The following is a 16,762-nucleotide window of genomic DNA, read 5'->3' as shown; positions in this document are numbered from 1 at the left end:
CAGCACACGTACACCTTGTGCTCGGCTAAGGCATCCCCCGTGGGAACACTGCGATTAGTCCAGACTGTTGCTTTTCCCAGGGTTCGGTTCATTGCACGGGTGCCCTCTAAACTGAAACCCCTTCAACATGAAACATGCTATTTCTGGTAATCTTGTGAGCTTGTCTGGCTATTATCAGAATGTTTTTTAAGTAAAGCTTTTCATTAGTAGCTAGAGGTTGTATAAGAGGAGATTGATATGTTTACTCCTAACATTTAAAAATTTGTAATAATTACATTGTTTAAAAAATAAATCCATGCAGCACAAGGATGTTAAGGTTATGTAGTAAATAAGAGGGTGGTGTTGGGGTTTTCTATATGAAATTAACTCTGACAAACCTATGTTTTGAGAATCTTTACTGTGTAAAATTATTCAAAGGTACAATTTTTCTGCCTTGCAGTAGCTTGATTAATACAGTAAATGCCAGAATTTTAAATAACTTGGAGACGGTGATGCCACCGGGTATGGGGAGTTATCCCATGACTGTTTTTTTTTGAACAGGCAGCTCTCAGAGATGACTTCTCTGGAGCAGGCGCCATCTCCAACTCAATCAATGAGCTCTATTAAGGCTCTTTGAGCAGGCAGCCTCTTTGTCAAGCTTTGCCCTTGATCAAAGGGGACTGTAACGCCAGTGGCACAGGAATAGCGGGAGTCCATTTGTACTTTTGTTTTCAAACAGTTTAAAGGCAAGAAGCCTCCTGTGACTGCTAATGGGATCACTGGAAAAGGGAGAACTTTAAATAACCAGCCGAAGAAATCCGAATCAGTGTCATGTGTGAAGCGCACCGCGTCCAGTAAGTATCCTTCCTGACTTCTGCTTCACTTGTGTGTGGGGTCATGAGGATACCCAAAATAGCTGTCTTCTCAGCAAATAAGATAAAGAACCACTGTGGTTCTTCCGTGGCTGAGAGGCTGAGCAGGAAATGCCCACCGAAACTTTGAATAGGAGATATTGTGTGCATCGATGACTTAGTACTCCAGCCATGCCAAGAGATAAAAGGTTGTCATATGGAGAAAGCTAAATGTGAGATGTGGACCCATGGCTGCAAAGTCATGACATCAGCAGGGAAAAAAAAAAAAATAAGAATTCTTCATTTGGGGCAAAGAGTGATTCTGTATTCTTGTTGGAAGAGGAGGATGAGAGAAAGACATGAGGACATCATGGTGCTCAGAAGTGGACTTACTCTTATCACTAATGAAAAAGTGAAAGGTATAACAAAGCAATGAAGATTAGCACACAGCTCAAAATCTTCATCAGAGAGAGGAGATTTCAGTTGGTGAGTGGCACATTCAGAAGGAGGGTTCTTCTGGGCAGGTGGATTCCCTCTAGGAAATCCTTGAGAGGGATTGCCTTGTTTAAAGAAGCAAAGAAAACAAAAAGGTGGAATGGTATTTTTTAAATACAGAGTCAAAAGCATGGCTGCTTCTAGAGATGGAATGAATGGGGTTTTTCAATCCCGTGATATATTTTTAAGAAGTCATGGATTTAATGGCAACAAGAGAAATTTGGGTTAGACTTTAGGAAAAAAAGTATGCATCTTTCTAACCATGCAGATCAGTTGGTACTGGAATAGAGAATTGTGGGAGTAAAGGCATCTTGGTTATTAAAGATGGACTAAAACTGGTTTGGCATCTATTTGTCAGGAATGTTTTAGTGTCCCTGAGTTTGCTTTCAGATGTGCAGACAGACAACGTGATCTGTTAGCTGATCTCTTTGAGTCTACAGCTGCATCAGAGGTGTAGAGGTGGGCTGTGATATAGAATAGTCTACAGGCACATGTGAGGCATGACATGAAAGCACTTATTATATGTGAAAATAAAAAAAGGCTAAAAAAGCTCTGAAGTATCAAAAAAGTAAGAACATCTTTTATTCTCTTATGTCAGGGGAGAACAGACATGTGCTTTAAGCATTTGAAGGAGGAATGGAAATCAGGCAAAAGGGCAAACAGGCAGTTTTTCCTCTGACCCCTTCCAATTAAAAATCAAGGGTTCAGAGCTCAAGAGGAGCCTTCTCTCCTTCTTCTGAACTACATAGAAGATAGGTCCTTTTTCAAAACCAATGTACTATAAAGTAACTGGTATTTCTCATTTTTCCCGTATAAATGTAGAGAACAATCTACTTATCATTTCTGCAGCTCTGCTGCAGAACTCAGCGGAAATTTTGGAAGAGGGCTTTCTCAAACCATGGCATGCTTCATGTGATGTTCAGTCTAAGGGAATAGTGTAGAGTTTTACTGTTATTTTTAACCATACAATCCAATACATACAGATGCGGAGCAGTACAAATATGGCAAGAATCGTGTGGAGGCAGATGCAAAGAGATTACAAAGCAAAGAGGAGGAGCTGCTAAAGAGGAAAGAAGCACTTCGGAATAGACTGGCCCAGCTCCGAAAAGAAAGAAAAGATCTACGTGCTGCTATTGAAGTCAATGCTGGTATGTGGTGTGGTTTTGTTCTGAATTCTGCCCTGGGTAGGCTTAACTATCCAAATTGCTTTGTATTCCATGCTGAAGACATGACACTATATGAGATTTGGTTTTGATGTTAAACAAAAATCTGTAATGTCTATATTTGCTTTCTATATAGATATAAAAAATATAAAATATACAGTATATATGTGTAGATGTAGATACTTCATATTATATATACGTATTTTATATATGTGTATATATATGCAGATCTACACCTATGCAATTATATTGACCTTTAGAGATCTTATTCTGTAAAGAAAATAATTTCTGTAATTATTCTGTGTCAATTCAAGCTTCTTACTGAAGTAATAACATTGCTGTGGATAACAGGCAGGAAGACCCAAGTGATTCTTGAAGACAAGTTAAAGAAGTTGGAAGAGGAGTGTAAGCAGAAGGAGGCTGAGCGTGTAAACCTGGAGCTAGAACTGACAGAGGTGAAGGAGAGCCTTAAGAAAGCCTTGGCTGGTGGCATCACACTGGGTTTGGCTATTGAGCCCAAATCAGGAACATCAAGCCCGCAGGTATGCAAAGCCATTAAACACACAAATGCCAGTACCAGGGGCTGGGAGTGCTCTGCCTTCTCGGCTCCAGTGAAGTGCGTAGGAACTGAGAGTTTTTTGAGAGGTTTATTAAGGCTGAGAAATAACAGCAGAATTAAATGCCTTTCTGTGCTATTTGCATTCTTCACCTACGTCTGGTGTACATTCTCCAGCAACAGGGAGCAGGTAGGCACGGGAATCACAGGTGGTATGTGTTAGGATAACGTGCAAGAGCTGACACTTCTTGTCCTCAGTGACTGTAAAAGTGCATGAGCTGACACACTGCTCCATCCCACAGAGATTTAAATGCACCGAGTCATCATGCAGTGATGGAGATCTTGTGCCACTCCCCTGTCAGTCATTGTCACCCTTTGCAAAGGCTGCATCTCACAAGTTCATGGTGTAGTGTGGCAGTCCTGGCTTATGCCATAGCTCCCTGTGAGAAGCAGCCATCAGAAGGATCAGAGAGGGATGTGTCAGTTCCTCTGGATGACCCAATATTTTTTAATCACAGGCCACAAACTTTAATGTTAATCACAGAACACACTTTGTTTTCTTCTAACCTCTTTTTCATGTAGTCATCATTATAATGAATATGGTTTTTTTCAAAACAAAATCTGCAGTTCTAAGTCTAGATAGACAATATTGCTTATGTGACTACTTGGAGGTAACTCAGTGTAGGCTCTTTATTCTTCATTAGTCTCCGATTTTCAAGCATCGAACTTTGGAAAACTCTCCAATCTCTAGTTGTGATACCAGTGACACCGAATGCTCAATACCTGTGAACAGTGCAGCAGCTCTGAAGCGACCTCCCTCATCAAATAATTCACCATGTCGAGGCCATGTGCTTCGAAAAGCAAAGGTGAGCAGACTAATACCAAGTTTCCCTTCTCTATCCTTTTTCTTACTTGATTAAAAATCTCACTTGCTTGTGGAGAGATAGAAACAGAAAAGAAGAGCATGAAAAATAGGTATAGGTTCCTGCTGCTTCTCTGGGTGAAATTTAGCCTTAAGAAGTGAATGTGTAATATGTAAATTATTTGTAATACTGCTGATTTAGGGGAACCTTTTGTAGAAGAATTGGTAAGTAGTTTGGGAGACAGATTTGTCTCTCCTCTGTCATTCTGTTCTTTCCTCTGTTCATTTATAGCTGTAATTTGCAAGGTAAGTGGTCTTGGTGTAGACAGTGCACCTGAAATTCATAAAGTTACACTAATCTGTGTAGCAGAGAAGTGGTTAAAAAACCACTGTAACAGTAAGTGTTCAAAAACAACACAAAATTAAGCCTGATCTTTGCCAGCTGGTACAAGAACAGAATAGTAGTACATTATAATATTCAACAATATGTTGTAGAAGTATCTACTCTTTATATACACTTAAAGAACAAATAGAATTAATTTCATTTAGTCTTGCAAGTACTAGGCTGAAGTTTGCAGTCCTCTTGTATTGCTACAGTTTTCTAATTTTTGTACTTTAGTTTAAATGGGATTTGCATGACCATTCTCCTGGGCTAAATTTGCCAGCAACATAAGCATGTGGGCAGTATGTATCCCAAGTGTGACAGTAATAGCATTGGCCCAAGTAGTTAATTGCTAATTATAATTATAAACAATAATGATCATAGATATTTGTCTTTCATGCAGTCCATTTCTTTTTTTTTCAGAACAATGAAATATTCTGTATATGGAATTGTTTTAGGGGGCTTGTTAGCTCAGTCAGTTGAGCATGGCGCTAACAATGTAGAGATCATGGGTTCGTTTCCCGTTCGGTCCCCATGCGTTGCCTGATCTAGTTGAGAGGTGGCATCCCTGGCAACAGGGAGGCTGGATTAAAATGATCTCTAAGGTCCCTTCCAGCCTAGGGCATTCTATGATTCTATGATAATTTTATGTAACTTCTGTTACATCTTCTTTGATTATATCCATTTAAAGTGACTGAGCATGAGACTGGCACCGAAATGTAGTAGATACTGGAAAATCGTCATCTCAACAAATGATTTGGTTTTCTGGCACATCCTAATCTCTCCATTTCCTCTCCTGCAACTCCTTGAACTTCTCTACATTGCTCAGGCCCTGAGTTACTTCTCCTGCTATAACTTATGTGAGCGCTTTCTCACCCTTCTTCTACCACCATTTTCTCTGCCCTTTCCACAGACATCTACTGCTTTTTCTGCCAGTTAGCGTGATTCATCTAAATTCAACTAAGAGTAATTAAACAGACTTCATTTCTGTTTAAGACTGACGTTTGCTGCTTGTGTTTCAAACCTGAAAAAGGATTCACATGTTCTAAACCTTATCTGTGTATTCCACTTATATCCAATTTGTCTCATAAAGATATCATCCTTAACTATACAATTTACCTTAGATTTGCAGGCTAGCACAGTGCAGAGTGGGGGAAATGTGGTCTAGCAGAGCATGGCCTTTACAAAAGAGAGCATGGATTTGTGCTACACTCTGGACAGGCATGTTAAATCCAGCCATTTAATCTTTACAGCTTGAGAAACCAGGGCACTGTAAAAACCTAAACATTTTTGGTGTAAAGAACACCTTCCAGCTGTAGTTAATTTTTCATGCTCAGCATATATCATACAGCAAAACCCCTGCTGTGTTGTTTGTTATTGCTGTGCTTTGGATGGCATGATAGGTTGGTCAAGCTCTGTTGTAGAATGTTTTGGATGTAAGATTAGGCTAATTGAAAAGGATATGGAGCTACTAAGCATTTTTCCCTATCCTGGGAAAAAACTCAAAGTATCCAGTTCAGCTTTGACAGCTTTTTCCTAAAACCTCACGCACTAAATATGAAGGGTGAAATTTTGCTGAATTAGACAGTGCAACCCCAGCTGTTCTCAGCCCATTGGCAGGAGCCGCAGCCAAAGCCTGCCATCAGGTGTGCATCTGCAGCACACCCGCCTTTCGGGGGGACCGAACTGCACAGAGCAAGGGTAGAATTTGGCTTTCAGTTCTTTTGGCCTTTTGCAGTGACGGGTGAGCCCAGGCCTTAGAGCTGTGGCTAAGGAAAGGGCGTCACGTGTGCGTATCCCAGAGCAGAACCGCCTTGGCTCTCCACGCGTGGATGTCAGTGCAGTACGTGGGAGCGAAACTGATTTCACATCTATGCTTGCACTTGAATCTTCAGCAGCTGGCAAATCCCCCAACGCTACAAGGGAGTTGTATTGTTATAAATTGAGGGAATAAAACCCAGGAGCCGATTTAGAATTTAAGTGATTCATAAAATTTATTAAATTTAGCAAGCAGCTGAGTAAGCAAAACAGCGCTGGGCAGCGGGGAGCAGCTCTCGCCGAGGAGTGCTCATACCACAGCTGCACCCATGCATGGGCAGATACCTTGGTTATATGCAAAGAAAGTTACATATTCATTAGATGCTTTTAATATGCTCCTCCTCTTGACACCTGCGCAGTGCCTCCTGGTGGTCTTGGGCAGGGGTCTTCAGGAATGAAGGCCGTAGGTCTTCCTCACGATGAACTTTTACCTTGGTTCAAAAACTAGTTGCTCTCAGCACATTTCGTAAGATATCTTTGTCCTCGAATTCCACAGGGGCCTTTCATCACCAGATGGTCCTTGTTAGATACCTTTATCACTAGGTTCTTGTCAATTATTCTTGTTTTTATATACTCTTACAGTGAGTCCATCCTGCTAGTCTTTGGTTTTTGTGCAGCTGGTGCTAGACAGCTCCCCCTGGGTACAAGCCTGACCTTGGTGCTGGGGAAGACTATGTTTGCTTAACAGGATATTGTAGCCTAAACAACTTCATTTCTAGCACAGCATAAAATTTGATTAACAAATTCTATATGCCTTCTATAACAATATAAGCATTCAAAATGTCAGATTTTTTTTTCTTTTCTCCTCAATATGTATTTGAATGCACTGAATGCATCCCCTCTTGCTCTTTCCTTGCACAAGGGGTGCTGAGTCTGTCATATATGCATACATATATTCGGATTTTTTTAACTTCTCTGATTGTAACATATGCTGTTAATTATTTTTTTTTAGAAAGCAATAATGCATATTTTTAACAAGTCAGAAGGCATTTTAATAGCAATTTTGTTAATCTCTGCTTGGCTGGAAATGGAGCCTCTCTTAAGATGAGGAAAACAATATTTGTCTGTAGGATTCGCAGAGAAGTAAAATGGTCCAAATATCTTGGCTGTACAATGAAAGCAATTATTTAAACATTTCACATTTCAACATAATTTCTAAAACCAAATTGTTGTGTGTAGCAGGGAAACTGCAATGATTATTTCTGATTTCTTTTCAAAAGTGATGGGCTGGGTAATGTCAGCACCTTACATTTTGCTTATGCTCAGGGACTGGAGAAGAAAAGGAGCTGTCCCAGTTTCCAGCTCTCAGTCAGGCTGTCAATGTTGACTTAAACATTCTTTCATTGGTGTGATACCTGCTGAAGAAATGGAAACAAAGAAGAGGTTCCTTTTGCACCTGCAAAAGAAGCAACTACTTTCAAGGCTTACTTACTAAAAAAAATTTCCTCCCAGTTGCTTAGCCAAGGACTCCCTGTGGAGCTTTGGTAGCAAATACAAGGGAAATATACATTTAATAGTCCTTTGAAAAGTAATCTAGTTTTTACCAGTACTGTGGTTTAAGTTCATGTTTACCATAATTTAGAGTGTAAAACTGAATATTTAAAAAAATACTGTATTTTAATGAAAGCACCATTTAAATGAAGGAAAAAAGAAACCCACAATACTAAAAAAGATGAATTATTGCTTACCTGCTTTCAACAGATATTTTTGTTTTTATATTGCTAAAGCAGCCACCAACTGTGACCTTTACTGTTGCTTCACAGTTGTGTAGGAGGTGTCATGGTCATGCAGCTGTTTAGCCAAACTAATTGCAGCAGCAGAAAGAGATATTATTTACGTGCATAAGTAACGGGTTTCAGTCAGAGCTCTTAAATGTTGTGGAATGAGTGTTAAATTCAGGAATTCAGGTTGGGAGCCAAGTCAGCAGGCTGCATGCAGAGTCCCTCTGTGGAGTCGCGGGGGGGGAGAAGCCCCCTTAGCCCCAGCCCCTGGCTGGGAACAGCTGGGCGGCTGCGCCCCGGCAGTCACTTCGGCAAGAGGCCAAAGATCCTTCGGATCTTCAGTAGTTCCTGGCCACTATAAGGGTGGGATTCAGGGAGTAGGGACAGTGGATGTCCTAAGCCAAGCCCATGCCTCTTCAGCTCTTCTGCTGCTACGTAGGCATCACTCAGTAGACAAGAGTGTGATTTCGCTGTGTATTTAGCCATAGCAATCTCATGATTTTTACTTCTCTGGCAGAAGAAATAGCAATACCTTGCTTTGAGACCTATGGATGAAAGCATTACAGAGTACATGCTTTGTTGCAGATGGTTGGTGTCATTGTCCACAGCTAATGGGTGGGGAAACTGGTGCACAGAAAGGCAAAGTGATTTCTTTAAATTGCCGAGCAAGAGCTCAACTTGGATTATGTGTACAAGAAACACATGCAATGTAAATAACCTTGGTGTTCTTCATCCTGCCTCTAAGTCTGTCTGCCTCAGTAAGTTGTCCTTTTTAGCCATAGAAATGGGTATCTGCCATGGCTTTTTAGAATTAAAAAACTGAAGAGTAGTAGAGCAATCACTTGATGCCAGCTATGAGAGGCATTGAGTGCTTCCTGTTACCTCATGCAAGTAAGCTAGAAAGTCCTCTAGGCTCCACCTGCCTCTCCCTTATTCAGCTCCAGCTGAGCACTTCACATCAACTGTGGTGTGCAAATTTGCTCATTTTGCAGAAAACAAACATGTATTACTGGCACTGCACTAGGGAATAAAAGTTGCAGTATATAGTTGCACAGGGGTGGATGCTGCGCACAGACACTATCAGGGCATACTTGGTACCATTCCCTAACTAATTTGTGGGGAGAAGGCTGGATCCAATGAAGTTAATGGAAAAACTGTTACTGACATCAGCTGGCTTTGGCTCAGCAGATCTGCTGACATCAGTGAAATATCCTGATTTCTCTAACATTTTCCATATCTTTTTATTCTCCCCCCCTCCAGGAATGGGAGATGAAGAATGGAACATAAATATAGCAAAACCACTCACTTTCCATAAAGGCCTTACTTATTACGGATTAAGACATAGGCTGCAAAAGACTCATCTGAAAGGTGGTATCAAGCGATACAACATAAGAGGTTTTATAATTCTGTTAACTTAATGGTAGCTTGGCGCTAATTTGTCTGTATTCCCTCTTCTGTATTGCTGTGTAACTTCATGTGCCCCTTTTTGTTAGCTGTAACTCTTTATTTCCGACTTCACTGGTAAAGAATATGAACATCGAAAAAAACCCAAACCAACTGTAGTAATTAAAAAGGAGCATAAAGCCGCAGCTGAAATTATACTTTGCTGAAGCAGCGTAGACCAGCAGTGTTAATTATATCGCATCAGACAGCCTGAACACCACTGGAGACTGATGCGTTAAGACCGATGTGAAATCATAACTCTTAAAGACTGACTTTCATGGTCTTCCACGGAGGTGGCTGAGCAAAGTCTTGCTTGTTAGCAGTCGCTTTGCTGTTAGCTGTTCCTGTGGCAGAAGAGAACGTAAGAAATATGTTCACAGAAATGGCACGGCTGGCTTGGCCAGGAAGCCAGGAGCTCTTCAGTGCTGCTGTCCTCGACGCTGGTGCCAGACTGTGGGATGACACAACTCAGTTGTGAAGCATTTTTTTTGGATGCTTTCTAAACAGATGCTTTTGTCATTGGGAGATAAAAAGCTGCCATACTTCAAAAAAAAAAATAAATGCATTTTCGTATGTTCTCTTTATTACTAATCTGAAGCACCAGTCATTTTCAAAGGTCATGTTGCTAAACTATGACTTGTTCCAGATTTTTTTAAAAGGCAAACAAGTATTTTTAGATACTGCTTTTTTTCTATGCTTTTTGAAAAAGAAAAAATAATTGAAATTAATCCTCAACAGATAATGGCAACTCAGACCAGCTTATGCAGTCAGTCTGGTTTTGGCTTTTATAATATAATATTGTTAAACTTGAGTTATAGAACACTGCTGTACTTAGTTTCCTTTGTCTTTTCAGACATCAGCTATTATTTTTGAGGAAGATGGACTTAAAAGATAATTTCCAGATCTTTTATAAACAATTTTAGAAAGAACTGGGGATTTTCTCAGACAGGAGTCTATTTCTGTTTAGTAGGAAATGGCATCTTGCGTTTTAGTCTGTAAATTTATAGAAATATGTTCTTCGTCTCCATCCATATCACTCTTGAGAAATTATATGTTGTAAATTGCCAGCTGAAGTCCTTAAAAATCTCAAGATTTGCTTCAAAAAGTCAGGAGAGAGAGAGAAAACCCGCCATATAATGAGCTGAGTTCTTTTAATTTTTTTTTCTGCTTTTTTTTTTAAGCTCTTGGAGAGCCTTCAATCACATTCTCAAGACTTTTTCTCCTTGACTGTGAGGACTAGAAAATTACTTTAATTAAAAAAATTAAAACAGTACTCATATTTTGAGATAATCACAGATGTTAGGGCTGGAGTCTTGATAATTAGTTAAGACTTGCAGTTAAAACCACAGAAGTTGGCAAGACAGCAGTTATCAAGGATCACATCCCTTTATGACCCACATTATTAGTTTGTCTCTTTAGGAGTGGGTGTCAGTGTGGTTTTCACTGAAAATGAGATTCCTTATATTATTTTAGGTCATCTGCTTACTTATTCACTCTGTAAGCAGAGGGCACCTTCTGTGCTGTATGACTATGGACTGAATAGAATCAAGTTCCCTTAAATATTAGCAGAAACAAATTTGAAGCAAAAGTAAGTTCATTTAGGCTTCTTATTTCAAATTAAGTTATTTATTTGTATATTTCAATAAATATTTAATTTATATCTGTACATATTTATGATGCAAATTAGGCTTCTAGTCAACATTTGCAATGATGTAACAGTTGCCATTAAGAAGTGGTCCCGCATCAAGTAACGCAGAGTAGTCAAAAGCCAAATCACTTGTCTTGTTCACCCAATATTGGCACTGTATCTTCCACCACTCCCCCATATCCTGCGGGGGAAAAAATAAATCCTTGGCAAGGACATATTTTAATCCATGTGCAAATTTCTGCTCAAGCAAACAGAAATGGTGCCAGGCCGGGGCTGGGGTTGTGTGCATGGCCCCAGCACTGCAGCCTTCCGCTCTGCCATAGGTGGCCCTATCGTGCCTACAGTGCCCTGGAACCTATGTAGCACCCTTGGCACATATAGCACCCGCTGTGGCAGGGGCTGGCGGTAAAATTAAACATCTTCTTCCCTTCCTTCAACAAAGGCTCCATAAAGCCACCTCCACGCCCTAGCCCTCAACCCAACACGTACTGTAATTGTGTGTCTCTAAGGTCTAAGTGCGTTGGTACCATCTCAGTTTGCGTTAGTGATATGTCCGTTCTGTACACTGGCCAAGGGTTTGAAAGATGAAAACAAACAAAAAAACATCAACCCTTGGGAAATAACCTCTCTATAGACTACATTCGGTGCTGTGAAATGTACTCTGTTTTCTTGAATAGTGCTATTGCTGCACAATGTTTTTATAAAAAGCAACAGAGCTTATATTTTCACTGTTTTATTCAATTTCAGGATCACCAGGCAAAGTCAGCAATAGAGCGGCATGGCTTTTGTTTTAAAGGAAAACTCTTATATTTTAAACCATTTCTATGTCTTTTAAGAAAATGTTATGCTTGTGCTTCCTCAACAAACTCCTGTTACTGTACCAGGTGCTTTTTTATTGCTTTTTATGGATGATGCTTTTTTTTAAAAAAAAAACATCAAAAAAACAGATCATAACTTTGGGGATCAAAGGTGTTTTTTTAATGAGATGATTGTGGCAATTTGATTTTTCAAATTTAAATTTTTGTTAAAGACACTTTCCAATTAATTGGCCCAGGCTGTATGTTGTAAGATAATGTTCTCATATTAAGAATGTAATTATTTCCTTATTGTATTTTTTAAAAAACAAAATCATATTTAAAAAAAAAATCTCTGTGAAAAAAAGCATGAAAGAAACATGAAAATTTTTTGGTTTATTTTTGTTATTGGATATGTTGGCAGTGCCCATTATAATTGACTGTAAATATAGTCTTTCTACTGTATTCCTCACTGTATTTAAGTTTTTTGACACACATTCATGGAAACTTCTGTAAAAACAAAAACAAAAAAAAAAACAGTCCATAATACACTCACCTTCAACTGCGTGTCTTAGTAGCTTCAACTAACTTTACGCCTTTCTAGTTTATTCCCCAGAAAGTCCTGCAGAGTGTGAAAAAAGACTGGCACCTGGTAGGTGCGACAGAGCCAAGACCATTATTAATAAAGTTACCTGTCAAAAAAGAAGTATTTGTGGTCGTTTTTCTTGGTATTTGTCAATATGTTGGTGGCATCTTAGAGAAGGACACCCACAACAGCCATTCTCAGTCAAGTACCATTCTCTCCTACCAGTCTGTTGAAAAAAGCTTGGACAGGTTATAATTACTCTATTTTTGGTATCAGTTCTGTCCCCATTTAACTGTGCCATGACGTGAATGTAATCTGTCCAAGGGCTCATCCAGCAATGGAAAATGGAACCTCAATGTATTTAGCGCTCATAGCAGAAGTTACTGCTAATCTAGCGTTACTGTATCAGTTTGCTTACATGTCAGGCCCATTAATATATAACGTAAAATGTAAAACATTAAAAAATACCCCTAAGAAGTTAAAGTGGATCAAAATCAAACTGAGCTAATTCTCAGGGTGCTTAACGATGAACGTAGTAATGCTTTATAGAAGCCTGACAGACGAGATTGAAAAGTGATAAGCCATAATTGCTTCCTGTTGCTTTTCTTAGATATAGCTCTTGCTCCAATTACACTAAAATTATCACCAAATGTAAGTAGAAAATACATTTTACTTTAGCAAACTCAGGGAAGCAGTATTATGAAGTAGTTTAATTGGTTTCTTTTCTCTACTCACAGCCTCCTTCACCTCAGGAGAAAAAGGTAGTCAGCATGTGTAGAACACATACAAGAATTGTCTTGCAGGTAGACATAGGGTTTTTTGTCTATTTAATCAAAGCTTATAACCCTTCATTGCCTTTGCTCAATTAAAAAGCTTTCAAAAGCAAAGCAAATTGTTAGTACTTCTCTAGAGATGAAAGAATGTCTGTTGAAAAGATATATATAGAACAAGTGATGAAAATGTTATATGTAAAATACATATGTTTATATTAATTTTACTATATATGTTATTATATAGCATAATAGTAAATATGTAAAAATTAGAAAATTAATACCTGAAGTTACTCAGGCTCATGGCCTAAAAAGGCTTAAAGATCTTAATGATTTTCTATAAGCTACCTTTAATATCTGGTCTAGCCAGTTGCATCCCAAAAGCATTCACTATGAATAACCCCACCAGCAATCAACTTCCTCCATTGTGGTTTATTCCTGCAGATGGTCAGGAATTGTATCATTGCAGTACCATGTGAAGTTGCAGCATCATTTTAAGTTCTTTTTTATATTATACTACTAATTTGTGCACAAGTTGAGCACCATCAGACCCCTCATTAAGTACTTAAGCCTAGAGCTTTATAAAGAAGGGCTCCTAGCTAGAGAACAAATGATGGCAAATGTGACACCATTCCCAACGGAAAGGGAAAAAATAAGGAGAAAAGGAAAAGGCCCAATAGGATAATTAACTGTTTACACAAACAAAAGTATAGGGCATAAATTCTCTACTTCTACTGGCCTTGGCCTTTCCAGTCAGCTTTGAGAACACACAGGGTTGGGGTCTGAGCCTTACACATATCAAAATATTCATAAATAATTTGGGAAAAAATATGAAAAAACCACTGTTACTAATATATTCAGGATAGTAACACTAAAAGCCAGCTGCAAGGATTTGCAGAAATATTTTTCACAGCTTCACTAGTAATTAAAACGTCAGAAGAGAGTCATGTAGAGAAATAGAGAAAGAGCTGCCCATGCTAAGAAAAGAACAACTCCCCCCAAAAAAAACAATCCAGATAATTATAAGTGCCGAAATAGCACTACACCCAAGATGATCATGGAGTTTTAATAATTAAGTCCATGTACTGCATATAACAATAATTAGGGGAAAAAATAAAACCTGAAAACCAAAACCACAACACAAAACCTCCGGCAAATATTCTGTAGCCTAAAATGCATCAAGTAGCTCTAGACCTTGGCTGACTTGCACAACTTGAGCAAACAAATGGTAAAAAAAAGATGACCACTCACCTAGCATCTCTGATAACCTCATTATCTGATTTAGGACTTACAGAACATTATCCAAAGTCTGGGCTCTAACTGTCTGTGGCAGGTATTTCCTCCCCCCAGCTAAGCTGTTGCTAGGCAGATTCCAGGGACCCTGCCTACCTGGGCTAGTCCAGAAACCTGAGCCAGTCAGGACTCGGTTACACCCAGGAAGTTGGCCAGCAGCCAATGAGAAGCCGAGATGGCTATGATTGACCACAGTCATCATTGGCTAGTTTTTAAAAGGGGGCTTTGCAGTGGCCATGTTGGAGTTACCTTGTGGCAGCCCCCTTGGTCTAGGGGATCCCTAGGCAAGGTCGACCAGGTGAGCATGGGAACCCCCACCTGGTAAAGGTACCCCCTGGCAAGGTTAAAAGGGAGAATGGGAAGCCCCCCTTTTATGGTGCCTTAGTGAAAACAATCAAGACGAGAAAGGGAACCCCCGGCTTGATTGAGGTGAGTGTATGATAATCCGGATTATCGTTCTTTTGTCAAGGGCTAGTGCGTGAGCTTGATCTTTGTCTCAACCGATACCAAACCTTTAAATTAGGAGGAGCTTATATCCTGTAAATAAATTTAAATTTAACTACACACGTGAATTTATTTTTTCGGATATGGGTGCGCTCCTCACCTCCTTCTTTACACTGTCATAAACAGATAAACTCATATGGGCAATGGCACAAGCACAAGAAAGAAATCCAAAAGCACAGCAACCCCTCCATACAAGGAAAAATATTACTGGTATTGTGATGAAATTCAAGGGGAAAACAACATTAAGGTCTTTTCAGTGGAGGGAAAAAAATCTTAAGGAGGGCTATAAAAATTATCAGCAGAAATACTCCCTGTCACCAACCGTACAAACTCTGAAGGTTTCCAAGTTAATGGGGCAGATGCAAACCAACTGCTCAGAGGTACTTTCATTCACTGCCCAATGCAGATATGGAACTTGTGGCCACAGAATTTTACAGATGCTAAAAGTTCATAGAGGTCCATAAACTATAAAGAAAATTCATGGCAGAAAATAATTACTTAGGGCTATGTAACACAAAGCTACCAGCTCCAAAGCAGAAAGTTCCAGCTTCAAGGTGGGTGGAGGCTGGAAGCACATACTGGGTAAGTGTCCTCATGTGCTTCCCCTGTTCCCCCTGCCATATTGCTCTTGATAAACGAAGCTGGTTTCTTAAATGGAAGACTATTTATTTTCTCCCCCCAGCAGTTACAAAAGCATTCTCTCCTATAAAATAATGTATCATAGTATTGTCAAGCATCCACCTTAAGATCAGAAGAATGCAAAACCATTCCTTCACAATATATTAGATAACTGAAAAAAAAAAAATTACATCAATGATATTCCTCTTCAATAATCTCTCTTGATGAGAAGAAAATATTTTTATAAGATTTTCTAGAATTAAAACTCAGTAGAATTACAGCAACATGGTCCTGAGCTGAACTTCAGCGAAAAGCTTCATTCCTGGTTTATTATTAATTTTTAAATAGATTGATAATTACTGTGACTGAATTATTCCTTGGAATTATTCCTTTTTTAACCTGTTTTTTGGCATGTACTGCTGCTTTTGACTTTGTTTGGAAGTCAGCTCTTGGTGTGATGCTGTAATGCTGAGAAGGGATCCTTTTATGACATTAAAAATACACTGAGGAGCATTTGTAGAATTCTGCTTCAGCTTTTGAAAACCACGAGGTTCAGAGTACAGTAACATTTTCACTAGCTGGATTCACATTAAAGCAAAGCATCTTGAGAGACATAAATTACAAAAACAAAAAAGTAGAAAAGAAATCAGTGTCTTAATGGAAAACAGGAAAAAATATTGACTTGCTTATGACTCATAAGTTTTATTATAGAGACATAATTTATGATGGTGTTGAAACTAGTTAGGCTTCAAAACAGCAGAGCAATTAATATGGCTTTGATGAGGATGGCAAAGAAAACAAAGTGATTATCTTATTCTTTTTTCCATGGAAATTGGTTTTTGAAGTTAAGCATTAGCAAGTTTCACTGGCTATCTCATTTAAGGGAACACCTTGTCCATGTCTGTTCTTACTTGTGCCCCCCAACTCAGAAGTGTTCCTCAGAAAAAACTATTGGAACATAACTAAAAATAAGAGAATTCAGGGTTTCTTTTAATTTTCTTTATATCAGAGCACCACATTTGGAAAATGAAACGTAGTCACTTGAGATTCAACAGGCTGCTTTTTAAGTGATAAATTGCAGTTTGAAGTCTCAGCTTGCCACAGTATAGGATTAGAGAACCTAAAATGACAATCATCCAGATGTTTTCTAGCTGAGTTACCCAAACAGGGAAACACTCAAGTTTTAGTTGTAAATCCAGATTCATATCTAGCTGATGTGCCCAAGGGCAGGAGCACACAGCCCATACCACAGGGTTCCTCCGGCTGCTAGTCTTTCAGC

At 39.1% G+C, this 16,762-nt stretch overlaps 1 protein-coding gene across 1 annotated transcript in view; it reads left to right on the top strand.

Moving 5' to 3' along the window:
* The window catches only part of AFAP1 (actin filament associated protein 1), a gene marked incomplete at its 5' end in the record, with an annotated part of 43,422 nt that extends 33,844 nt beyond the window's left edge, over positions 1–9,578 (top strand). The window contains 5 exons of the mRNA XM_009877428.1: positions 719–833; positions 2,309–2,473; positions 2,840–3,030; positions 3,749–3,910; positions 9,088–9,578. Coding sequence (XP_009875730.1) covers positions 719–833; positions 2,309–2,473; positions 2,840–3,030; positions 3,749–3,910; positions 9,088–9,114 — 660 coding nt within the window. The remainder of the gene's footprint in view (positions 1–718; positions 834–2,308; positions 2,474–2,839; positions 3,031–3,748; positions 3,911–9,087) is intronic.
* Positions 9,579–16,762: the final 7,184 nt, after the last annotated feature.

This window comes from Apaloderma vittatum, unplaced genomic scaffold (genome assembly GCF_000703405.1).
Source record: "Apaloderma vittatum isolate BGI_N311 unplaced genomic scaffold, ASM70340v1 scaffold42559, whole genome shotgun sequence".
NCBI lineage: Eukaryota > Metazoa > Chordata > Aves > Trogoniformes > Trogonidae > Apaloderma > Apaloderma vittatum.
Note: the sequence above shows the minus strand (reverse complement) of the source record. Positions and strands in the feature narration are given on the sequence as shown.